This window comes from Oncorhynchus mykiss, chromosome 27 (assembly GCF_013265735.2).
Source record: "Oncorhynchus mykiss isolate Arlee chromosome 27, USDA_OmykA_1.1, whole genome shotgun sequence".
NCBI lineage: Eukaryota > Metazoa > Chordata > Actinopteri > Salmoniformes > Salmonidae > Oncorhynchus > Oncorhynchus mykiss.
In genome coordinates, this window is record NC_048591.1 from 17,106,506 (window position 1) to 17,133,803 (window position 27,298).

The 27,298-nt window shown below is 45.8% G+C and overlaps 1 protein-coding gene across 4 annotated transcripts in view; it reads right to left on the minus strand.

Moving 5' to 3' along the window:
• stard13b (StAR-related lipid transfer (START) domain containing 13b) overlaps positions 1-27,298 on the minus strand; it is a 98,842-nt gene that overhangs the window by 36,636 nt on the left and 34,908 nt on the right. The window contains exon 1 of one of the 4 annotated variants that reach the window (XM_021587774.2): positions 12,226-12,693. The exons of 2 other annotated variants lie outside the window; for them this stretch is intronic. In XM_021587774.2, the coding sequence (XP_021443449.2) occupies positions 12,226-12,349 (124 nt within the window). In that variant the 5' untranslated portion in view covers positions 12,350-12,693. Of the gene's footprint in view, positions 1-6,957; positions 7,335-12,225; positions 12,694-27,298 lie in introns of those variants that run through there. One more of the 4 variants, XM_021587773.2, reaches the window with a different exon arrangement.

Consider the following 27,298-nt stretch of genomic DNA (forward strand, 5'->3'; position numbering starts at 1 on the left):
ATGTAATGTACACAACAACCTTGCACCTTCAGTCCACACTGCTAGTTATCACAGTCCTCCTGAGGAGACAGACAGACAGATTCACTCCAGGATATTACAATACAGCTGCCAGGCTGTAACTCCTACCAGTAGGTCAGGTGCCAACAGTGTCCTGAGCCCTGAGACAGAGGGAGAGAGCTAATGGTCTTCACAGAGAGAGAATGGAGCCCCTGGCTGCAACAAGAGATTCACAGGGGGGGTCAGAGGGCTGTTATGAAGGGTCACTGGAGGGTCAGGCTCGGGGGTCTGCTCGGAGGTCAGACTGAACAGGAAGACCCGTACCAAACATAGACCCCTCAGTGAAGACATGAAAACAAACGGTGTCAGCGAGCCAGCCTTTCGTCATGGTTCAGTGTTCTACCACAGTAAAGCACCATTTCAGCCAGTCTTTAAAACCCAGGCAGCCATCTATAGTATATCACCACTACAGATACAGGTATAGATATAGACATAGGTAGAGATTTAAAGATATAGAAATATGCAGACAGTTTCTCAGGAATTTAGTCTTGATTAACATACCAGGTCCAAAGCCCCAATGTCCACTACTCTAGACATGATCAACGCTAGAGATCTAACAATGACTGTTGCATTAGCTCTGACCGAGCAGTTGACCAATCTTCTGGCTTCCTCTCTGCTCTGTGGAGACAGATTATTTTAGAATGGGTTTGCCAGTAGAACAACCTCCAAGCAACTTGGAGTTAGTATTAAAATAACTTGTTAGACTGAGGAATTTAGCAAGGAATTCAAGTAAGCAAATCAAGAATCGAGCAGGAAATGTCCCTCCATGGTGGCATGAAAAGGTCATTGACTGTGGACAGAGGGTGTAGTGTGTACTGGCAGAGGGGGGGAAAGGGGCGGACAAGCACGTGTGTGAGGGTCTGTGTGTGAGTACAGGGGAATTGGACACAGAGGGCCTATATAGTTACATTTGGGTGTGAAGTGTTGGGTTTTTCCACTGCCTTAGTAGCAGAAGCAGCAGATACAGGGAGAGATGCAGTCAGTCTGGTGTACAGATCTAGAGAGACAGAGTTGAGCTGCAGTAATATTGACAGGAAAGAGACACATTCCTCTAGAATAGAACCCAGGCCTCTTCCCTCGTGCACATAGGCTGAGTTCCAAATCCGTCATCCTCACATCCTGCTGGAAAGAACCTGGCCTCATCCTCATTCCCTGCTGCAGTGAGGCTTGCCTCATCCTCATTCCCTGTTGCAGTGAGGCTGGCCTCATCCTCATTCCCTGCTGCAGAGAGGCTGGCCTCATCCTCATTCCCTGCTGCAGTGAGGCTGGCCTCATCCTCATTCCCTGCTGCAGTGAGGCTGGCCTCATCCTCATTCCCTGCTGCAGAGAGGCTGGCCTCATCCTCATTCCCTGCTGCAGAGAAGCTGGCTTCATACTCATTCCCTGCTGCAGTGAGGCTGGCCTCATCCTTATTCCCTGCTGCAGTGAGGCTGGCCTCATCCTCATTCCCTGCTGCAGTGAGGCTGGCCTCATCCTCATTCCCTGCTGCAGTGAGGCTGGCCTCATCCTCATTCCCTGCTGCAGTGAGGCTGGCCTCATCCTCATTCCCTGGTGCAGTGAGGCTGGCCTCATCCTCATTCCCTGCTGCAGTGAGGCTGGCCTCAGCCTCATTCCCTGCTGCAGTGAGGCTGGCCTCATCCTCATTCCCTGCTGCAGAGTCAAAGACTGGATAATTCCTTCACTCTGTGGGGCAGGAAAAACCTGATAGATATTGGACTACAGTCACTGCTCTATAGGCCTAATCTGCCTAACATTTATATAATGCATAATGGATTTGGGAATGCCGTACACTGTAGCAACTCACTTGTATGGTATGGCTACAGCAGTTGAATAGGACCCACACACACTCCCACACATCCGTAGCTGGAGTGTCTCTGCAATGCCATCAGATGGGAAGCATGACTAAGATCGCTGGACAAGCTTCCCTGGAATTTGGGGTGAAATTATACAAACTCCCAGTAGCTCCCAGTCACTCCCTCCCACAGTCTGTTATTCTACCCGTCACTATGGCCGGGTAACCCCCAGACCTGGTTTCAAATAATATTTGCAATGTTTCCAATACTTTGAGCGTTTGTTCTAGCCTATATGATAGACAAGGTTTGCAGGTTTTCTGCACTATTGGTCCATTAAGCCAGGTAAGCTCAATCAAGCAGAGATAAAGTATTTAAAATGATTCAAATAGTATTTGAACCCAGATGTGGTAGCACAGTCCCGCCCTCTCCTCGCCTGCTATGTCAATGGAGCTGGTCAGCTGGAGACAGGCCACAACAGGGCATGGAGAAGGTCAGTTCACTGGACAGACTCTAACACCACTGTCTGTGACAAAAAGGTCAGTGCATTCATAGTACCCCCAATGAAGAATCTCCATTGAAACAGCGTTTTAGTCCATGACTACGCTAAATCCATGTCCAGGAAACCAGCCCTATATGTTTGTAATGTGTTATGTAAAGCCTGTGACATCTCGATGGATCAATGAAGTTCAATGAAATTCCATTCTGGGGACAAAGTCAGACCTTTATGATGTACCGTGGGGACTGGAATTATTTGACCCCTTGATAATGATGAGCAAAAGAAATTGTGTTTTTTTTTATACAAAACAAATATGTTTTATTGTCACATACATAGGTGCAGTGAAATGTGTTGTTTTACAGGGTCAGCCAAAGTAGTATGGCGCCTTGCTCAAGGGCACATCAATAGATTTTTCACCTTGTCGACTCGGGTATTCGACCTCTCAATTCCTGGACCAACGTTCTAACCGCTAGGCTACCTGCCGCCCACACTGCCTGGAGTTTGATAAAAGGCATTGGCACTTGGATCAGAACAGGTGCTGTGGTGAGATGACATGAAAATAGAGCTCTTTGGCCACACTAGTGGTGGGTTTGGTGTTGCAAAACAGAATCATATGCAGAAAAGTACCTCATACCTACAGTAAAATAGGGTGGTTGATTTTTGATGTTACGGGGTCATTTTGCTTCCACTGGTCTTGGGGCCCTTGTCAAGGTCAACGGCATCATGAACTTTACCAAGTGGATCTTCCAGCACGTCAATAACCCCAAGCTCTAATCAAAATCCACAAAGAAATGGTTAATTGACCACAAAATGTACATTTTGCTATGGCCATCTCAGTCCCCAGACTTGAACCCGATTGAAAACGTGTGGTTTTAATTGGAGAGGGCAGTCCATAAGAAGGATGAATGATTTCAAGGATCTGGAAAGATTCTGTATGGAGAAATGGTCTAAGATCCCTCCCAATGTGTTCTCCAATCTCATAAAACATTAGAGAAAAAGGCTCAGCGTCGTTATCCTCACAAGGGGAGGATGCTGGAGTATTGACAACAGAGGTGCCGATCATTTTGACCCATATCTTGAGATTTTTTTGTATTACTTTCTCTGAGCAATTGTATTAGTACAAAATAATATAATTTTCCATATCTTTTTCATACAATATCAGTATTTGTTTTATTCATTTTATACATGCCTTACAAGTGAATAATAATGTGTGAGGTTTACAAAGGACAAAGCAAATATTAAGTTTCTAGGGTTGGCAATCTCTATTCTTAACCCTAAGCCTAAGAATATGATTACACAAAGTAAATGCCTTCTCCTATATGTTGAATTAAGACACAATAGGTGTTTATAGCAGGAACAAAACGGTTATCTTCTCAACAGAGAGAACCTTTAAGATCCTTTCCATGACTGTGACAGCCATGAGTCATATAAGGATTAGACTTATGTGAACAAAAAATAAAAGTTACATCCAATACGACAACATACCATATTTTCTGCTATCATCGTCTCTGACCTAAATAGCTGACACACACCAGACAGCTTTGATCTGAGCAGTCAGACCCAGACACATGATTCTACAGGCCTCTTCCTCCTCTACCCAAGATCATCACGATACCTCCACATGAAACAGAGTCGAAACATACCTCCACCGAACCACACAGTCTAGCTGCATCAATCAGTCAAACAACAATAACACCGGTGTCTCGCCTCTCTATCTGTCGATCTGTCTGTCGGTCCACAGAAACAGCTAAACATGAATCCACTGACTCCTCTGAGATGTTAGAGGCCAGCTGCCTATGTCACGCTGAGAATACAGGCAGGGTATATTCTGACTCCTGCCAGGGACAGTGACTAAATGAGGACTAAACTCTTCCTGAGGCTTTACTGCTGACTGATGGAGAGTTCTCTGCTCTACTCTGAGGTGAAATGTGGCCAAGCTTCGATCCAGTTTCTGGGCCCACAGCCTGCCTTTCACACCTGCAGGGGGAGGAGGAGGGGAGACCCACCTATACTGTATCACCTCTGTTGTAATGCATGCCCCCTCTCCCAAACATGCTCCACCCCCAGGTAAGCCATCCACAGCACTCTGGGTAAAAGACAAAAGACGCAGGGAGGAACAGGGATGGACTGCAGCTCCTCTCCTCTCAGGTCAAACTCTCTCTGTGGACTCATGTTGGACATAATAGAACCCTAATGACAGACCTGAAGGCAGGGCCAGGCCAGGGAACACACACACACACAGTTGACTAATCCTGTGAGCAGATAACAGCAGCAGAGTAATGAAGGCTGAAGGTCAAGTCAGTCATTGTTTGACCATAAACTCATTCATATTGCTTACTGTGCTGGCTATCGCCAGGGACATTATCTTCTATGCACATATATCTTATTGCTTAATCAGTTTGTTAGTTCCTCTATTGTATTGCTACAGTGCCTTCAGAAATGATTTATAAGCCTTGACTTATTCCACATTTTGTTATAGCCCGAATTCAAAATGGATTAAATCGTTTTTTATTTCTCACTCACTTACACACAATACCTCCATAATGAAAAGTGAAAACATGTTTTTCAAAATGTTTGCAAATGTATTGAAAATGAGCTACAGAAATATCTAATTTACATAAGTATTCACACCCCTGAGTCAATACATGTTAGACAATCACCTTTGGCAGCGAGAATCAATCATATGTATTTATAAAGCCCTTCTTACATCAGCTGATGTCACAAAGTGCTGTACAGAAACCCAGCCTAAAACCCCAAACCGCAAGCAATGCAGGTGTATGAGCACGAACAGCTGTGAGTCTTTCTGGGTATATCGCTAAGAACTTGGATTGTACAGTATTTGTACATTATTCTTTAAAGAATTCTTCAAGCTCTGTCAAGTTGGTTGTTGATTATTGCTAGAAAGTCTTGCCATATATTTTCAAGCCGACTGAAGTCAAAACTGTGACTAGGCCTCTGAGGAACATTCAATGTCATCTTGGTAGGCAACTCCAGTGTATATTTGGACTTGTGATTTAGGTTATTGTCCTGCTGAAAGGTGAATTTGTCTCCCAGTGTCCGTTGGAAAGCAAACTGAACCAGGTTTTCCTCTAGGATTTTGCCTTTGCTTAGCTCTATTCCATTGATTTTTATCCTAAACAACTCCCTAGTCCTTGCCGATGACAAGCATACCCATAACATGATGCACCCCCCACCATGCTTGAAAATATGAAGAGTGGTACTCAGTGATGTGTTTTGTTTGTGGCAAATCCAACAAAACGATGTTGTTAATCCAGTTCCCATTGGCCTCATGGTGAAATCCCTGAGTGGTTTCCTTCCTCTCTGGCAAATTAGTTAGGAAGGACACTTGTATCTTTGAAGTTAAAATGAGTGTATTGATACAACATTCAAAGTGTAACTAATAACTTCACCATGCTTATTCAATGTCTGCTTTTTTTTAACATCTACCATAGGTGCCATTCTTTGCGAGGAATTGGAAAATCTCCCTGGTCTTTGTAGTTGAATCTCTGTTTGAAATCCACTGCTTGACTGAGGGACGTTACAGATAATTGTATGTGTGGGGTACAGAGATGAGGTGGTCATTCAAAAATCATGTTAAACACTATTATTGCACACAGAGTCCATGCATCTTATTATGTAACATGTTAAGCAAATGTTTTCCTCCTGAACTTATTTAGGCTTGCCATAACAATGGGGTTGAATACGTATTGACTTAATACATTTCAGCTTTAAATGTTTAATTAATTTGTAAACATTTCTAAAAACATAATTCTACTTTGACATTATCGGGTATTGTGTGTAGGCCAGTGACACAAAATCTACATTTAATCTATTTTAAATTCAGGCTGTTAAACAACAAAATGTGGAACAAATCAAGTGGTGTGAATACTTTCTGAAGGTACTGTAGGTCAGCTATCAGGGTTCAGGTGGGGCTGATAAGGAATAGCGTGTCATGCTACCAACACACTGCACTTCCTGTGCTGTTGCCTTAACTTGCGTATCTTATTTAGGATCAATACAACAACACAGCCACCACACCAAATTACACATTATGTCTTACATACCTAGGGAACTGTGCACATAATCAACCCTCTGGTATGTAGGAACACTGTGGTGTGCTAGTCTAGAACAACAATATTAGTCACCCTTTACACAGCTTGCTAAATGTGTTATTACGTTAAGCAACACTAGAGTTACTTCCTGGCTGACAGAGTACAGCACCTTGCCATGTCCTTACACACTGACAGACACTAGCTAGCGCTCATGTCCTCACACACACTAGCAGAGCAGGGCTGCTGCTAGATCAAGCTATAGGCTGATTAGATAACCATGACAGACTATGGCTCCCTGTCGCTGAACTTCAGAGGAACAAGGAACTATCTGATTGTCCTTCACAATGTCTGTCTACACCAGCCTTCATATGGTCAACATCCACCATCATAATACTATGAGTGTCCAGAAGTTCTCAAACAGAGTTTCCACCACCACTCCTACTACAGTATCTACTCAACTAGCTCTAGTCCTGGGTGTTATGTGCGGCTTGCTGAAGCTTAAGGCTGTCAGCAAACAGTACATAACACCCTGAACCAGAGCTATCACTCCTCCTCCTACCTCCAGCTATCCTCCGGAGTAGCTGTTGCCGGGCAATGATGCGTCCCAGGCGGTATCCGGAGCGACGGCGGTGGTGGTCCATCCTTAGGTAGATATCCTGGCTCTCTTGAGTCATACTGCCCAGACAGTCCTGGCTGTCCTGACTCATACTGCTGCCCAGAGACTCACTGCCTGGCCCCTGGGGCTCAGAGTCTCTGTCAGACAGATCCCTGTACATGACTACTACTACAGCACTGGCACTGCTAGACTGACTGACACACACACTACACTGGCCCCTGACCGATAAACACACTCTCTCAGACAGGATCCAGCAGCAGAAGGCTTCACATCCAGGCGCTAGCAGCCCAGTGGGATCTGAAAGGCTGGGGCTCGGAAGGAGAGCTGAGAGGCTAGAGGGGAGGGAGGAGGAGTGCCAGCACAACACTACACCTCTCCAGGTCAGGTGACCGGACAGCAGCCAGTGGCAGATCAGTACTTGGAGTACTGCCCACCTTGCTGAGCTCTATCCAGTGTCTGTGTGTGAGAGAGGGAAAGGAACCGACTGAACGCCTGAACACTGGTCTGGAGGGAAATATAAATACCAGAAGAATGCCTGTGAACTGAGTAAGCACAGAGAGGAGGGAGGCAGGAGGACAAGACAGAGAGGAGGAAATGGGAGGGCTTAGAAAAACAGTATTGTTAGGACCCGCCCTGCCCAAAACAATCCTACGCTGTGGAGAGTGGACCTGCACACAGGTGCCAAGTTTAGTCAGGATAAGGGAGTCTCTTTGCCATGCTGAGTAGACAGAGGAAAAAGAATGAAGAGAGGGAGAATGCTAATATCTCCTCCCCACCCCCACCATTCCACAACAACCCCCTCTCCACCCCCAGGCCCCTTCCCACGCCCATACTCCAACACCACTCCCCGCCCATCTCCATTCACAGTGGGGGTCAACAGGACAGGAAGCCTGTGGCACCTTGTGAAGAAGAAACCATTGAGCCTAAACACCTGGATTATAATGAATCTCAACTCTACACTGGTTAATACAGACCCTAATAAGGTGGTTACTGGTTAATACAGACCCTAATAAGGTGGTTACTGGTACTGGTTAATACAGAGCCAAATAAGGTGGTTACTAGTTAATACAGACCCTAATAAGGTGGTTACTGGTTAATACAGACCCGAATAAGGTGGTTACTGGTACTGGTTAATACAGACCCTAATAAGGTGGTTACTGGTACTGGTTAATACAGACCCTAATAAGCTTTATGGTTCATTAAAACAGCCCCACTACAATAGCCCGAGTGTCAGACTGTTTCTGCTCTCTAGAGCACTAAACAGATCTTGGACACTTGAGAATGAGATATGATGATAAGATACAGTTCTCAACAGTGAAGTTTAAACTAAATAGTAATAAAAGTATATATTGAGACTTGATAACTTTCCAGTAGTGTTTTTGCGTTTGGAATAGAATGGAACAACAGAAGTCATCATTCACATTTAAAATAGAGTCCACATCCTAACAGAGCAGACCCACTCACTCCCCGTCACAGCGGGCCACTCTGGTGGTTTCCACCCTCTCAACACACAGCCTGCCTGTGTAACCTGCAGCACAGGGCTCCACATGGGACTAGAACAGGACAGGGGTAGGATTGGGACTGGGGCTGCTAGTAAGCACACCACCAAGATAAACAGCCTCCCAAATGGCACCCTATTCCCTTTAGTGCTCTGGTCACAATTAGTGCACTATATGGGGAATAGGGTGGTGCTATTTGGGATGCAGCCAAACAGCCCCTGTCCCTCTGGCTGGTAGGACCCTCCAAGGGCAACAAAGACCACCATTCACCCCTAGCTCACTTCAGAGCCCCCCAACCCTCTGCATGCTTTCATGCACTACCTCTGGCTTTGACTGGCTACACCAGGAGCTGTTACACTGTGGATAAGCTGTTTGTTCAGGTTGACTCTACTGTTAAACACACACACACACACACACACACACACACTGAGGGGGTGGAGGTCCCTGTCTCTGGTGTGTTGGGTGGCTGCACTGTTCTGAGCGTTCCTGTAGTCTGAGCTACATGATGCTAGGTGCTCTGTGGTGATAGGTGCTCTGTGGTGATAGGTGCTCTGTGGTGATAGGTTGGAAGTAGTATTACTAGGTGGCTGGAACCAGGACTGATCAGAGAATAGAGTCAAATGGGTAAATGTTTAGGCTCTGGTCTGGTTTGATGTGGCGAGTGACTCAGAGATAGACGCTGGTAGCCCTGCATGACTCTGGCTTTGGTCTGGCTCCTGTCCTGTGGTAGCCTCAGAATGACGGATGAATTCCACCCCATGATCTAAATAATCAACCCTTTAGACTGGGTCTGATGCTGGGCTGCAGTAGGAATGTCCTCTTTGATTCTAAGAACTGAGGACATTTCAAAGAGAGAAACCCTAGGACAGATATGACTGTAGCAGGTGCTTTCACTTTGAGGACACAGCAACCGCAGTCTTGTCTGGGAGTCTCTTATTCATGCCAAGCACATGTTCTAGAGCAGGTGCTAACTGAAGAGAGCCTATATCCCTCATTATAAACTGGGTGGTTCGAGCCCTGAAAGCGGATTGGCTGACAGCCATGGTATATCAGACCGAATATGAGCCTAATATATCAGACCGTATGACAAAACAGCTCTAATTACGTTGGTAACCACCTCGGGGAGTTGTGATATATGGCCAATATACCACGGTTAAGGGCTGCGTCCAGGCACTCCGCATTGCATCATGCATAAGAACAGCCCTTAGCTGTGGTATATTGGCCATATACCACACCTCCTCAGGCCTTATTGCTTAAACGACCCTCAATGTCAGCCAGGTCTTCTCATGGAGCTGGATTATAGGACATGTAACAGATGTTAGAATACCTCCTCAGTAAAAACACAACCAACAGGCATCTCTATGACCAGACCATTGCCAAAGAGGTTATTGTACACAGTGGTCTCCTAGAAATGTAATAGATGTGTTAGAATTATGACTCATTATGACAGTTAAAAGCAATAGACCACCAGTCAGTCAGGTCTGATCGACGCATGCACACACACAGGCCAGACACTCAGCTGTATCCAGCCAAGCCCAGCCCACAAACGGCCCCTCATTGTTTAGAGTGCTTCTAAACACACAGCAGGCCAAGGCTAGGAGGAGGTCCAATGGCTGGGCTGCTAGATGCATGGCACCATGGCATATCACCAGGATACAAATATGGAATAGAATGTTGGATTCATGTGTCAACCTTTCAAACAACGCAGCAACAATGAAGCAACAATGCAGCCACAGGGCTCTAAAGGCAGTTAAATCAGAGAGGTGTCTCAGTACTGCACAGTTGAGATGGACTGGCAGGGTTTAAACAACATTAAATACACAGAAACAGAGATAGACATGCTTCTAAAACAAGACAAAGACAATATTGTGAAGGATGATCACACATAGCACCTACAGTATAGTGTAGCAATAAAATATGCTTATAGCGGTGGTTTCCCGGACACAAATGAAGCCCAGTCCTGCACTAAAAACCAAACTCAATGGAAAATCTCCATTGAAAGTGCTATATAGTCTAGGACTGTGTCCAGGAAACCCAGCCCATAGTGATGCAATAAGAAGACAGAACTGACACCAATCTGATTCATTTACAATCTCCAGGGACAGTTGAGGGCAACTTCCATCACATCACATAATTATAACAGTGAAATACAGATGGAGAATGGAATCCCTCTCAGTTATTTCATAACCTACTAGACTACTGGGCTGTCCTACTGTATGGATAATTTGACTGGCACCACCTAGTGGTGTACTTGGCTCTCTACACACACAGACCAAGCTTCAGGAGCTCCTTCGAAAATAAAATATCATTCTCCCAGCAAGCAGCTCCAGCTGTATTTTAAATCTCTGACAGAAAGGTACCTGAAGGAAATAACTCTCAGTGGATGTCCCAAATGGCATCCTATTCCCTGTATAGTGCACAACTTTTTTTTATACCAGAACCGTATAGGCCCCTGGGTGAAAAGTAGTGCACTATATAGGGAATGATATTTGGGATGAATAATCTTCACATTTGAATTATGAGGCAAACTAATCGAGGAAACATCCTATAACCATTAAGTACAGCCTTCAGCAGCAGTGACAGTAGGGGGTCTGGACTCTAACTCACAGTTTCAAACCTCACCTACATGCTTAGCTTCAATTCACATTGGGATAATAATGGGTCTTGCTTTGGTGCTACACGTGAGAACATTACTCACATATTTTGTGATATTGTTTTAATTTAATCCAAATTAATTATTATAACCAACCAGCAGCGAATAAGAAGTCAAACCGTATTATAAATTGTTTTGGGAAATTCTAATTATTATTGTAAATTAGAAGATCCTTAAACAAACGAATAATTAAGAGGGAAGTAAATCCCATGTGACACTAAGGTAAGTACACCTGGTGGACACGTGTTAATGGGTATTGTAGAAGACTAATTATGAGGACAACTGTGCAGAATGTATTCTGTACATATAGCCTGCGTTTACACAGGCAGCCCAATTCTGATATTTTTGTTCCACTAATTGGTCTATTGACTAATCAGATCATCGCTGAAAAAGATCTGACGTGAAAAGTCAAAAGACCAATTCGTGAAAAAAAGATCAGGATTGTGCTGCCTGTGTCAAACAACCAATGAGCGGTATGATGAATAGTTTAAAGCACCAATCAGCAGTAGAAACAATAACAACGCGTTGTCCCCGTCCCAGATTAGTTAAAAAGCTGAGGATGGGGGTGGATAAATGGCCACATAGACTGAGCTATGGATGCAAGGACTGACCATCCATGATATCAATTATAGTTGTAACCATGTTTTGAGGCTATATCGTTTTTGTTGACATTAACTTTGTTAACAGACATTGCAGCAAAACAAGCCTGCCTATATGTTGGGTTCTGATGCGGTGTGGCAGTTGAACAAAGCTAATATGAGGCATTTATAAGATATATTCTTTAAGAGTCAATGAATCTAACAACTGTTGATTTCCCCTTTACATTCTCTTGGTTCATTGTGATTAGAAAATTAACTACAACGGCCAGATTTGTAATTTAGTGGGCTTATTAAACTACTTGTTTAATAAAAACCATGTTAGAAACCGTTCTGTGCTAAAATCTGTCAAATATATTTTTTAAATATAACAAAATTAAGAATGGGTATTTTCTTACAACAAATAAAATCAAATAAATATTGTGTGTATTCAATACTACACCGATACTTTTTGGAGACTGACCTGCGAGTCTTCGATCCCTGACATTTTTCCATAGTAGATCCCAGGCTTTCGACGTGGAATCGCGCAGCGTCTCACTGAAACACCGCCGCAGCTTCAGTTTCATCGACTTGCTCTTAGTTGTCATAGTAAATCCGTGAGTCCACCATAATAAATCAAATCCCGGTCCTCATGAACCAATTATTGGTTCATTCACCTGGATTTACCACCTGCGCTCGCGGCGATGCTTCCTCGCCTGATTAGTACTGAGTTACTGCCACAGAGTGTAACCATTAATTAACCAGCCATACATTTAACCAACGAACAGATGTTCCGTATTAAGTATCCATCTTTGCCAAGTCATTCAGTTAAACGATTTCTAACTCACTCCCTAGAAAAGGATCGACCGGACGATTCGGCAGCCCCCGTGCCAGACAAAGCTAGGAGCAGATGTGTGGCTGTTTGAAGTTTCCACCACGGTGACGGTCAGTCTGTATGCATAGATAGACTATACTAGCTGCTCTCTCTCCCTACCTCTATCTTTCACCCCTCCACTTCCCTCCCTCCCTTCTTCCCTCTCACTCACCAGGCTACTCTCACTTTCACTACACTTAACAGAGCATTCACTCTTGTGACTAATAGGTAATGACCATGGAATGTTACAGGAAAATTGGAATTAGGGCTATATTAAAATGGATTCATAAAGATGTTGGGTTTTATGTAAAAATACAATTTAAACAAGTGAGTTAAAATGAAGTGTCTTTTTGTTTCTGATACACAAACCTGTCAGATGTCAAACCCCCCTGAAGGAGAGGAAAGGTTAACCTTATTGACTTTGCTGTGTCAATACCACACCAGACATCATAGTGACTTTGCTGTGTCAATATCACACCAGACAAAGTGACTTTGCTGTGTTAATATCACACCAGACATCATAGTGACTTTGCTGTGTCAATATCACACCAGACATAGTGACTTTGCTGTGTCAATATCACACCAGACATCATAGTGACTTTGCTGTGTCAATATCACACCAGACATCATAGTGACTTTGCTGTGTCAATATCATATTAAGTTCAACTCCAGATATTATTGTGACAGAGGACAGGGAGCAACAACCGGTTCAGTCTGTAGTAGAGTACTCCATGTGTCTTCAATAGCTTTCATATACAAAAACATAAACCGCTTTATAGAGTTAATGGCCTGGGGGTGCCATGAGTAAAAGTACAGTGTAAAAGTAGTGTAATAACTGTCTTATTCCCTGTTCAGCCTATGTCTGACCTATCATATAATGTCAACCTAGCTAAACCTCAGCAGGCAGTGATACAGTAATACAATTCTCTCAGATATATAATACACAATGACCAGCTGAAAACTGACAGACAGCTTCTATAATGGATAGTTCTGACCTGGCCCCCCTCTCTCTCTCTCTCTGCCTCTCTCTCTCTCTGCCTCTCTCTCTCAGCCTCTCTCTCTCAGCCTCTCTCTCTCTCTCTATTTCAATTTAAGGGGCTTTATTGGCATGGAAAACATGTTTACATTGCCAAAGAAAGTGAAATAGATAATAAACAAAAATGAAATAAACAATGAAATATTAACAGTAAACATTACACTCACAAAAGTTCCAAAAGTATAAAGATATTTAATATTATGTCATATTATGTCTATATATAGTGTTGTAATGATTTTATTTTCCCGAAATCTTTGAAATATTTGTCTCTATGGTCATACATTTGTCAGGAGGTCGGAAGTGCTGCTCAATTTCCACCTCATTTTGTGGGCAGTGTGCGGCCTTCGGCTGCCTTTCTCAATAGCAAGGCTATGCTCACTGAGTCTGTACATAATTAAAATATTTCCTTCATTTTGGGTCAGTAACAGTGGTCAGGTATTCTGCCACTGTGTACTCTCTGTTTAGGGCCAAATAGCATTCTAGTTTGCTCAGTATTCTCTTTTTGTTTTCTCATGATTTGGTTGGGTCTAATTGTGTTGCTGTCCTGGGGCTCTGTGGGGCCTGTTTGTGTATGTGAACAGAGCCCCAGTACCAGCTTGCTTAGGGGGTTCTTCTCCAGGTTCATTTCTCTGTAGGTGATGGTTTTGTTATGGAAGGTTTGGGAATCGCTTCCTTTTAGGTGGTTGTAGAATTTAACGTCTCTTTTCTGGATTTTGATAATTAGTGGGTATCAGCCTAATTCTACTCTGCATGCATTATTTGGTGTGTTACGTTGTACACAGAGGATATTTTTGCAGAATTCTGCATGCAGAGTCTCAATTTGGTGTTTGTCCCATTTTGTGAATTCTTGGTTGGTGAGCGGACCCCAGACCTCACAACCAAAAAGGACAATGGGTTCAATAACTGATTCAAGTATTTGTAGCCAGATCCTAATTGGTATGTCACATTTTATGTTCCTTTTGATGGCATAGAAGCCCTTCTTGCCTCGTCTCTCAGATCGTTCACAGCTTTGTGGAGGTTACCTGTGGCGCTGATGTTTAGGCCAAGGTATGTATAGTTTTTTGTGTGCTCTAGGGCAACGGTGTCTAGATGGAATTTGTATTCGTGGTCCTGGCAACTGGACCTTTTTTTGAACACAAATATTTTTGTCTTACTGAGATTTACTGTCAGGGCCCAGGTCTGACAGAATCTGTGCAGAAGATCTAGGTGCTGCTTTAGGCCTTCCATGGTTGAGGCACCAGATCATCAGCAAACAGTAGACATATGACTTCAGATTCTAGAAGGGTGAGGCCGGGTGCTGCAGACTGTTCTAGTGCCCTCACCAATTCGTTGATAGGGTGGGGCTTAAGCTGCATCCCTGTCTCACCCCCCGGCCTTGTGGAAAGAAATGTGTGCGTTTTTTGCCAATTTTAACCGCACACTTGTTGTTTGTGTACATGGATTTTATAATGTGGTATATTTTTACCCCAACACCACTTTCCATCAATTTCAATAGCAGGCCTTCATGCCAAATTCTCAAAAGCTTTTTTGAAATCAACAAAGCATGAGAAGACTTTGCCTTTGTTTTGTTAGTTTGTCAATTAGGGTGTGCAGGGTGAATACGTGGTCTGTCGTACTGTAATTTGGCAAAAATCTAATTTGACATTTGCTTAGTACATTGTTTTCTCGTACATTGAAATGTACGTGTTAAGTGAGTGAATGAGGACCCAAAAGCGAACTAACTTAAACAGAGCTTCTTTAATAACCAAACATAGGTAGGCTCAGATAGACCGGCAGATTCCGACAGGACAGGACAAGGTTACAGCAAACATGACGATAGTCTGGCTCAGGCATGAAACACAAACACAAACAAGAATCCGACAAGGACAGGAACAGAAACAGAGAGAGATATAGGGACCTAATCAGAGGGAAAAAGGGAACAGGTGGGAAACGGGGTGAATGGGTAGTTAGAGGAGACAAGGAACAGCTGGGAGAAAGCGGGGGAGAAAAGGTAACCTAACAACGACCAGCAGAGGGAGACAGGGTGAAGGGAAAGGACAGAGACAAGACACAACATGACAGTACCCCCCCACTCACCGAGCGCCTCCTGGCGCACTCGAGGAGGAAACCTGGCGGCAACGGAGGAAATCCTCGATCAGCGCACGGTCCAGCACGTCCCGAGAGGGAACCCAACTCCTCTCCTCAGGACCGTACCCCTCCCAATCGACAAGGTACTGGTGACCACGGCCCCGAGGACGCATGTCCAAAATCCTGCGGACCCTGTAGATGGGTGCGCCCTCGACAAGGATGGGGGGGGGGGGGGGGAAGACGAGCGGGGGCGCGAAGAACGGGCTTAATACAGGAGACATGGAAGACCGGGTGGACGCGACGAAGGTATCGCGGAAGAAGAAGTCGAACTGCGACAGGATTAATGACCCGAGAAATACGGAACGGACCAATGAACCGCGGGGTCAACTTGCGAGAAGCCGTCTTAAGGGGAAGGTTCTGAGTGGAGAGCCAAACTCTCTGACCGCGACAATATCTAGGACTCTTAGTTCTACGCTTATTAGCAGCCCTCACAGTCTGCGCCCTATAACGGCAAAGTGCAGACCTGACCCTCTTCCAGGTGCGCTCGCAACGTTGGACAAAAGCCTGAGCGGAGGGGACGCTGGACTCGGCGAACTGAGATGAGAACAGCGGAGGCTGGTACCCGAGGCTACTCTGAAAAGGAGATAGCCCGGTCGCAGACGAAGGAAGCGAGTTGTGGGCGTATTCTGCCCAGGGGAGCTGTTCTGACCAAGACGCAGGGTTGCGAAAAGAAAGACTGCGTAAGATGCGACCAATAGTCTGATTGGCCCGTTCTGCTTGACCGTTAGACTGGGGGTGAAAGCCGGAAGAGAGACTGACGGAAGCCCCAATCAAACGGCAAAACTCCCTCCAAAATTGAGACGTGAATTGCGGACCTCTGTCCGAAACGACGTCTGACGGAAGGCCATGAATTCTGAAAACGTTCTCGATGATGATTTGTGCCGTCTCTTTAGCAGAAGGAAGCTTAGCAAGGGGAATGAAATGAGCCGCCTTAGAGAACCTATCGACAACCGTAAGAATAACAGTCTTCCCCGCTGACGAAGGCAGTCCGGTGACAAAATCTAAGGCGATGTGAGACCACGGTCGAGAGGGAATAGGAAGCGGCCTGAGACGGCCGGCAGGAGGAGAGTTACCGGACTTAGTCTGCGCGCAGACCGAACAAGCAGCCACGAAACGACGCGTGTCATGCTCCCGGGTGGGCCACCAAAAACGCTGGCGAATGGAAGCAAGCGTACCCCGAACGCCAGGGTGGCCGGCTAACTTGGCAGAGTGAGCCCACTGAAGAACGGCCAGACGAGTAGGAACGGGAACGAAAAGAAGGTTCCTAGGACAAGCGCGCGGCGACGGAGTGTGAGTGAGCGCTTGTTTTACCTGCCTCTCAATTCCCCAGACAGTCAACCCGACAACACGCCCCTCAGGGAGAATCCCCTCGGGGTCAGTGGAGGCTACTGAAGAACTGAAGAGACGAGACAAAGCATCAGGCTTGGTGTTCTTAGAGCCCGGACGATAAGAAATCACGAACTCGAAACGAGCGAAAAACAGCGCCCAACGCGCCTGACGCGCATTAAGTCGTTTGGCAGAACGGATGTACTCAAGGTTCCTATGGTCAGTCCAAACGACAAAAGGAACGGTCGCCCCCTCCAACCACTGTCGCCATTCGCCTAGGGCTAACCGGATGGCGAGCAGTTCGCGGTTACCCACATCATAGTTACGTTCCGACGGCGACAGGCGATGAGAAAAATACGCGCATGGGTGGACCTTGTCGTCAGAGAGGGAGCGCTGAGAAAGAATGGCTCCCACGCCCACCTCTGACGCGTCAACCTCGACAACGAACTGTCTAGAGACGTCAGGTGTAACAAGGATAGGAGCGGATGTAAAACGATTCTTGAGGAGATCAAAAGCTCCCTGGGCGGAAACGGACCACTTAAAGCACGTCTTGACAGAAGTAAGGGCTGTGAGAGGAGCTGCCACCTGACCGAAATTACGGATGAAACGACGATAGAAGTTCGCGAAGCCGAGAAAGCGCTGCAGCTCGACGCGTGACTTAGGGACGGGCCAATCAATGACAGCTTGGACCTTAGCGGGATCCATCTTAATGCCTTCAGCGGAAATAACAGAACCGAGAAATGTGACGGAGGAGGCATGAAAAGTGCACTTCTCAGCCTTCACAAAAAGACAATTCTCTAAAAGGCGCTGGAGGACACGTCGAACGTGCTGAACATGAATCTGGAGTGACGGTGAAAAAATCAGGATATCGTCAAGGTAGACGAAAACAAAGATGTTCAGCATGTCTCTCAGGACATCATTGACTAATGCCTGAAAGACAGCTGGAGCGTTAGCGAGGCCGAAAGGAAGAACCCGGTATTCAAAGTGCCCTAACGGAGTGTTAAACGCCGTCTTCCACTCGTCCCCCTCCCTGATGCGCACGAGATGGTAAGCGTTACGAAGGTCCAACTTAGTGAAAAACCTGGCTCCCTGCAGGATCTCGAAGGCTGAAGACATAAGAGGAAGCGGATAACGATTCTTCACTGTTATGTCATTCAGCCCTCGATAATCTATGCAGGGGCGCAGAGACCCGTCCTTCTTCTTGACAAAAAAAAAACCCCGCTCCGGCGGGAGAGGAGGAGGGGACTATGGTACCGGCGTCAAGAGCTACAGACAAATAATCTTCGAGAGCCTTACGTTCGGGAGCCGACAGAGAGTATAGTCTACCCCGGGGGGGGGTGGTTCCCGGAAGGAGATCAATACTACAATCATACGACCGGTGTGGAGGAAGAGAGGTGGCCCTGGACCGACTGAACACCGTGCGCAGATCGTGATATTCCTCCGGCACCCCTGTCAAATCACCAGGCTCCTCCTGTGAAGAAGAGACAGAGGAAACAGGAGGGATAGCAGACATTAAACATTTCACATGACAAGAGACGTTCCAGGAGAGGATAGAATTACTAGACCAATTAATGGAAGGATTATGACAAATTAGCCAGGGATGGCCCAAAACAACAGGTGTAAAAGGTGAACGAAAAATTAAAAAAGAAATGGTTTCACTATGATTACCAGAAACAGTGAGGGTTAAAGGTAGCGTCTCACGCTGAATCCTGGGGAGAGGACTACCATCCAGGGCGAACAAGGCCGTGGGCTCCTTTAACTGTCTGAGAGGAATGTCATGTTCCCGAGCCCAGGTCTCGTCCATAAAACAGCCCTCCGCCCCAGAGTCTATTAAGGCACTGCAGGAAGCAGACGAACCGGTCCAGCGTAGATGGACCGACAAGGTAGTGCAGGATCTTGAAGGAGAGACAGGAGTAGTAGCGCTCACCAGTAGCCCTCCGCTTACTGACGAGCTCTGGCCTTTTACTGGACATGAAGTGACAAAATGACCAGCGGAACCGCAATAGAGACAGAGGCGGTTGGTGATTCTCCGTTCCCTCTCCTTAGTCGAGATGCGGATACCTCCCAGCTGCATGGGCTCAGCACCCGAGCCGGCAGAGGAAGATGGTAGTGATGCGGAGAGGGGGGCGACGGAGAGCGCGAGCTCCTTTCCACGAGCTCGGTGACGAAGATCAACCCGTCGCTCAATGCGAATAGCGAGTTCAATCAAGGAATCCACGCTGGAAGGAACCTCCCGGGAGAGAATCTCATCCTTTACCTCTGCGCGGAGACCCTCCAGAAGACGAGCGAGCAAGGCCGGCTCGTTCCAGCCACTGGAGACAGCAAGAGTGCGAAACTCAATAGAGTAGTCTGTTATGGATCGATTGCCTTGACATAGGGAAGACAGGGCCCTGGAAGCCTCCTCCCCAAAAACAGATCGATCAAAAACCCGTATCATCTCCTCCTTAAAGTCCTGATACTGGTTAGTACACTCAGCCCTTGCCTCCCAGATTGCCGTGCCCCATTCACGAGCCCGTCCAATAAGGAGAGATATGACGTAGGCGACACGAGCAGTGCTCCTGGAGTAAGTGTTGGGCTGGAGAGAAAACACAATATCACACTGGGTGAGGAACGAGCGGCATTCAGTGGGCTCCCCAGAGTAACACGGCGGGTTATTGATTCTGGGCTCCGGAGATTCGAAAGCCCTGGAAGTGGCCGGTGGATCGAGGCGGAGATGGTGAACCTGTTCTGTGAGGTTGGAGACTTGGGTGGCCAGGGTCTCAACGGCATGTCGAGCAGCAGACACTTCCTGCTCGTGTCTGCCTAGCATCGCTCCCTGGATCCCGACGGCTGAGTGGAGAGGATCCGAAGTCGCTGGGTCCATTCTTGGTCGGATTCTTCTGTTAAGTGAGTGAATGAGGACCCAAAAGCGAACTAACTTAAACAGAGCTTCTTTAATAACCAAACATAGGTAGGCTCAGATAGACCGGCAGATTCCGACAGGACAGGACAAGGTTACAGCAAACATGACGATAGTCTGGCTCAGGCATGAAACACAAACACAAACAAGAATCCGACAAGGACAGGAACAGAAACAGAGAGAGATATAGGGACCTAATCAGAGGGAAAAAGGGAACAGGTGGGAAACGGGGTGAATGGGTAGTTAGAGGAGACAAGGAACAGCTGGGAGAAAGCGGGGGAGAAAAGGTAACCTAACAACGACCAGCAGAGGGAGACAGGGTGAAGGGAAAGGACAGAGACAAGACACAACATGACAGTACGAGTCTGCTGTTAATGATAATGCAGAGGATTTTCCTAAGGTTGCTGTTCACGCAAATCCCATGGTAGTTTTTGGGCTCAACTTTGTCTCCACTCTCTCTTTCTCCCTCTCTCCGCGTCCAGCTGGGATAACATTACTTAATTTCCACCAGGATTTTCACTGCTCATTTCTCTGCCCTGGTATAGGGTTCAGGCTGATTGACACTGCAGGGTCAGCTCCAGGCTACATCTTACTGGAGAACAACACACTGCAGGGTCAGCACCAGGCTATATCATACTGGAGAACAACACACTGAAGGGTTAGCACTAGGCTATATCATACTGGAGAACAACACACTGAAGGGTCAGCACCAGGCTATATCATACTGGAGAACAACACACTGAAGGGTCAGCACCAGGCTATATCATACTGGAGAACAACACACTGCAGGATCAGTACCAGGCTATATCATACTGGAGAACAACACAGTGACGGGTCAGCACCAGGCTATATCATACTGGAGAACAACACACTGAAGGGTCAGCACCAGGCTATATCATACTGGAGAACACACTGCAGGATCAGTACCAGGCTATATCATACTGGAGAACAACACACTGCAGGGTCAGCACCAGGCTATATCATACTAGATAACAACACACTGAAGGGTCTGCACCAGGCTATATCATACTGGAGAACAACACACTGCAGGGTCAGCACCAGGCTATATCATACTGGAGAACAACACACTGTATTGTCAGCACCAGGCTATATCATACTGGAGAACAACACACTGAAGCGTCAGCACCAGGCTATATCTTACTGGAGAACAACACACTGCAGGGTCAGCACCAGGCTATATCATACTGGAGAACAACACACTGCAGGGTCAGTACCAGGCTATACCTTACTGGAGAACAACACACTGCAGTGTCAGCACCAGGCTATATCATACTGGAGAACCACACACTGCAGGGTCAGTATCAGGCTATATCTTACTGGAGAACAACACACTGTTGCTCTCTCTTTAAATGCTAATAACTATGCAATGCATGGAACTCCTCAGCAGTGACCTGCTTGTTACTATTTTCAGCTCCACTTGTTCAGGCCCCATTGGGCAGAATGCCACCTGCAGGAACACACACACACACACACACACACACACACACATGCACGCACACACTGAATTGACCCCAACCTTGGTTTGAAACCCTCTACCACCCAGAACAAAGGTTGTTGTTATCTCTGTAGAATATTATGGGTAGACTGAGACAGAGAGCGATTGTAGGGGTGGGGGGAGTGAGGGAAGCAGGGAAGGAGGAAGATGCAGAGAGAGGAAATATCAATCATCAGGAACAGGGCTTCCCCCTCTCCCCTCATCTCCTCTCTGACTCTCTCAATGTTTGTTTTGGACAGGCCATTTCACAAACCACTCACTTCTCATCTCGTTGAGAAACTGGCAACTTCTCAGAGAGCTAGTTTACTTCTTTGCTCTCTCCCTTTCTTTCTCGTGTGTGTGTGTCTGTGTCTGTGTCTGTGTCTGTGTCTGTGTCTGTGTCTGTGTCTGTGTCTGTGTGTGTAATGTTTTGTGTGTGTTCGGAATGTTGTCCGATCGGCGCGGTGGGAAAATCCCAGATGTGGGGAAGCTGATTTTGCTCTGTGATTGGATGATGAGGTCCCATGCCACACCCCCTCAATAGTCGGGGGGATTACACTCCCAACCCGAATGGAAATAAGACGCACCAGGGAACTCACACGCCCCCAACTCCCCCCTCATCCCACTCTTACAGGCCCGTCTCAGTCATGCACTACACATTTCCTGAACATATTCCCAAGATGCTATTTTTCCAGAGGAGCAACTTGTCGTCTGTATGTAGGTTAAAATGAGGAATTAGGGGTTAGAGAGTAGGAGCAGGGTTCTCCAGAGAGAGCATACACACACACAAAGACACACACATACCATTGGTTTTGGTATTTTATTAGGATCCCCATTAACTGTTGCAAAAGCAGCAGCTACTTGTCCTGGAGTCCACCAAAACATGAACAGTATGACAGTAAGTCAGCCTGCTGCTAAAGTATGTAACTTTTAGTCGTACTAGACTGTAATAGACTGTTAGTTTCAGGATCGTAATAGTGACTTTGAGTGACCACTCAAAGGCCTACAAAGTGGCCTCAACAGAGAGAGTGTAACTGGCAAGCCAAGCTAACATGACTATTGTTTCTTCACTGTTAAACAAGAGGAGAATGACATGGCATGTAATGTTGTCAAGCCTGGATCTGTTAAGGCTCTGTTAGGCACTATAATCCATGGGAACCCATTTACTGTCTGCACCGCCTGGCTTTTATTAGCACTGAACCCCCCACCCCCCTATCCCAACACACGCACGCAGACGCACATATGCAGCATACACACACACCTACAGTGGGGAGAACAAGTATTTGATACACTGCCGATTCTGCAGGTTTTCCTACTTACAAAGCATGTAGAGGTCTGTAATTTCTATCATAGGTACACTTCAACTGTGAGAGACGGAATCTAAAACAAAAATCCAGAAAATCACATTGTATGATTTTTAAGTAATTCATTTGCCTTTTATTGCATGACATAAGTATTTGATCACCTACCAACCAGTAAGAATTCCGTCTCTCACAGACCTGTTAGTTTTTCTTTAAGAAGCCCTCCTGTTCTCCACTCATTACCTGTATTAACTGCACCTGTTTGAACTCGTTACCTGTATAAAAGACACCTGTCCACACACTCAATCAAACAGACTCCAACCTCTCCACAATGGCCAAGACCAGAGAGATGTGTAAGGACATCAGGGATAAAATTGTAGACCTGTACAAGGCTGGGATGGGCTACAGGACAATAGTCAAGCAGCTTGGTGAGAAGGCAACAACTGTTGGAGCAATTATTAGAAAATGGAAGAAGTTCAAGATGACGGTCAATCACCCTCGGTCTGGGGCTCCATGCAAGATCTCACCTCGTGGGGTATCAATGATTATGAGGAAGGTGAGGGATCAGCCCAGAACTAGATGGCAGGACCTGGTCAATGACCTGAAGAGAGCTGGGACCACAGTCTCAAAGAAAACCATTAGTAACACAATGTGCCGTCATGGATTAAAATCCTGCAGCACACATAAGGTCAAGCCATGCTCAAGCCAGGGCATGTCCAGGCCCATCTGAAGTTTGCCAATGACCATCTGGATGATCCAGAGGAGGAATGGGAGAAGGTCATGTGGTCTGATGAGACAAAAATAGAGCTTTTTGGTCTAAACTCCACTCGCCGTGTTTGGAGGAAGAAGAAGGATGAGTACAACCCCAAGAACACCATCCCAACCGTGAAACAAGAAGGTGGAAACATCATTCTTTGGGGATGCTTTTCTGCAAAGGGGACAGGACGACTGCACAGTATTGAGGGGAGGATGGATGGGGCCATGTATCGCGAGATCTTGGCCAACAACCTCCTTCCCTCAGTAAGAGACAACGACCCGAAACACACAGCCAGGGCAACTAAGGAGTGGCTCCGTAAGAAGCATCTCAATGTCCTGGAGTGGCCTAGCCAGTCTCCAGACCTGAACCCAATAGAAAATCTTTGGAGGGAGCTGAAAGTCCATATTTCCCAACGACAGCCCCGAAACCTGAAGGATCTGGAGAAGGTCTGTATGGAGGAGTGGGCCAAAATCCCTGCTGCATTGTGTGCAAACCTGGTCAAGAACTACAGGAAACGTATGATCTCTGTAATTGCAAACAAAGGTTTCTGTACCAAATATTAAGTTCTGCTTTTCTGATGTATCAAATACTTATGTCATGCAATAAAATGCAAATTAATTACTTAATCATACAATGTGATTTTCTGGATTTTTGTTTTAGATTCCGTCTCTCACAGTTGAAGTGTACCTATGATAAAAAATTACAGACCTCTACATGCTTTGTAAGTAGGAAATCCTGCAAAATCGGCAGTGTATCAAATACTTGTTCTCCCCACTGTATGCACGCACGCACGGACACTCACACAGATAAAGAGAAAGAGATGGAAGAGGAAAGGGGGTGGATTGATAATGTTTTGTGAAGGATAGATTACATACAGTACCAGACAAAACTTTGGACACACCTACTGATTCAAGGGTTTTTCTTTATTTTTACTATTTTCTACATTGTAGAATAATAGTGAAGACATCAAAACTACGAAAAAACACATATGGAAATATGTAGTAACCAAAAAAGTGTTAAACAATTCAACATATATTTTATATTTCAGATTCTTCAAAGTAGCCACCCTTTTCCTTTCATGACAGCTTTGCACTCTCTTGGAATTCTCTCAACCAGCTTCACCTGGAATGCTTTTCCAACAGTCTTGAAGGAGTTCCCACATATGCTGAGCACTTGTTGGCTGCTTTTCCTTCACTCTTAGGTCCAACTCATTCCAACTCAAACCATCTCAATTGGGTTGAGGTCGGGAGATTGTGGAGGCCAGGTCATTTGATGCAGCACTCCATCACTCTCCTTCTTGGTCAAATAGCCTTTACACAGCCTGGATGTGTGTTTTATGTAAATGTCCTGTTGAAAAACAAATGATAGTCCCACTAAGCGCAAACCAGATGGAATGGCGTATCGCTGCAGAATGCTGTGGTAGCCATGCTGGTTAAGTGTGCCTTGAATTCTAAATAAATCACCTACAGTGTCACCAGCAAATCACCCCCACACCATCAAACCTCCTCCTCCATGCTTCACGGTGGGAACCTCACATCTGTTCACGTACTCTGCATAACACGGCGGTTGAAACCAAAAATCTCAAATTTGGACTCATCAGACCAAAGGACAGATTTACACCAGTCTAATGTCCATCGCTTGTGTTTCTTGGCCCAAGCAAGTCACTTCTTCTTATTGGTGTCCTTTAGTAGTGGTTTCTTTGCAGCAATTTGACCATGAAGGCCTGAATCACGCAGTCTCCTCTAAACAGTTGATGTTGAGATGTGTCTGTTACTTGAACTCTGTGAAGCATTTATTTGAGCTGCAATTTCTGAGGCTGGTAACTCCAATGAACTTATCCACTGCAGGTAACTCTGGGTCTTCCTTTCCTATGGTAGTCCTCATGAGAGCCAGTTTCATCATTGCGCTTGATGGTTTTTGCAACTGCACTTTAAGAAACTTTAAAAGTTCTTGACATTTTCCGGATTGACTAAAATATATTTTTATTTGTTTAACACTTTTTTGGTTACTACATGATTCCAAATGTGTCATTTCATAGTGTTGATGTCTTCACTATTATTCTACAATATAAAACCCTGGAATGAGTAGGGTTGTCCAAACCTTTTACTGGTACTGTAAATTTGGTCATTCATTCTTATAATGATGTGGATTTCCTGGCCATGCTCATGGTTTTATCCAGGATAGGAGTCATCAGAAGTAATGTGGCATTTTAAATGACAAAAGTTGAAATACAATGTTACTAATGAAGGTTTCTAGTTGTAGTTTCTCACATCTTCTCCCAGGCCTAATGAAGAATAGTCTCTCTAATGACTGCATATTTAGGAGAGAGTCTTTTTAAAACCTCGGACAGTTTTTCTTCTCTTGTCAAACAGTCTGGCTGGTCTGTGGACTCAGGAAACCACAAGTTATTTTCCATCTTACCCTGTGTGGAATGTTTCATGCTCTGGTCAGGAGGAGTTCTTTATAAAGCTACACATGACGACTGGCTAGTAAATATAACACATGATGTCATAGATCGGACCGTGCTGGCCAATGAGAGGAGGGGGAGTGAATAACAGTATAATGACATGGAAACAGGTTTTCCAGGAGTTCCAAATTATGAGTGCGGCCACTACTGACACATCAACACAGTCCAGACCTGCTGTCTATTATAGTATTTTAAGGTCGCTAAATGGATCAAAATGCTGAATGTCCTGGTCACATTCCATGGAAAACACAAACGAGCGCACACAGTTCCTTTACTGAATATAGGCCACCTTGGAGAGAACACCTGTTTTCTATTGAGGCCACAGCAACAATATCTTCATCCAGATCCTTCACCCACTTCACCCATTACACTATATTCTCCTATGTAGGGCACTACTTTTAACCATGGCCCATATGGCTCTGGTCAAAAGTAGTGCACTATGTAGGGAATGTGTCATGTATTTCTGTATAGAATCTATAGATCTGTCCTGACATCCCTGTTTCCTGATCTGTTGCAGGTCATCTTCTCTGACCAGCTATCACTTTACTCCCCAACCACCCTCACTCACACACACCCTCTACTAGACTTCCCCTTACCTTGGTCCTCTTCACCCTCTGTCCCCCTCATGACACCTTGACTGAAACCATACATAGATGTGATCATGAACACATCAGTAAGATAGGGACTGTCTGATTTCAACATGCTCGCCCACAGACTAAGTTCTGCCTCTGTTCTGTTTACAGTTCTACAGGTGATACCCCATTCTCCCTCATCATCAATTTTGTGTGTGTGTGTGTGTGTGTGTGTGTGAAAGCCGTGGAGCATTGTAGTACAATAGTAGAGAGGCTGTTGTCTAAGGTCACTGGCAGAGGGCAAAGAGAGGAGAAAAGGGTTGAGGGTGGAGGAGCAAGAGAGAGGTTGGAGAGGGGGGAGAGTGAGGCTGGGAAGAGAAAGAGAGCGAGACAGAGTGAGAGAGGGAAGACGGAAGGGGCCTAGGTTTGGGAAGGCAGCTGGGAGCGATGTGATGTGCCCAGGGTGGAACAGAGATGAGTTAAACAAAGACAGAAAAATACACATCTTCTGGATGATTACCAGCAGCCTGGCCTGGAGTTATATAACAGGCACTGGAGTCATCTGGACCCAGGACCCATAGCAGTGATTTAGAATACTGTATATACTGACTGAGCCAGCACAGACCTCGTTTCACACCAAGATGAATGATCACACTGACTACAGCCATGTTATGGGAGTCTGGGGAGAACTTCACAGCAGTAT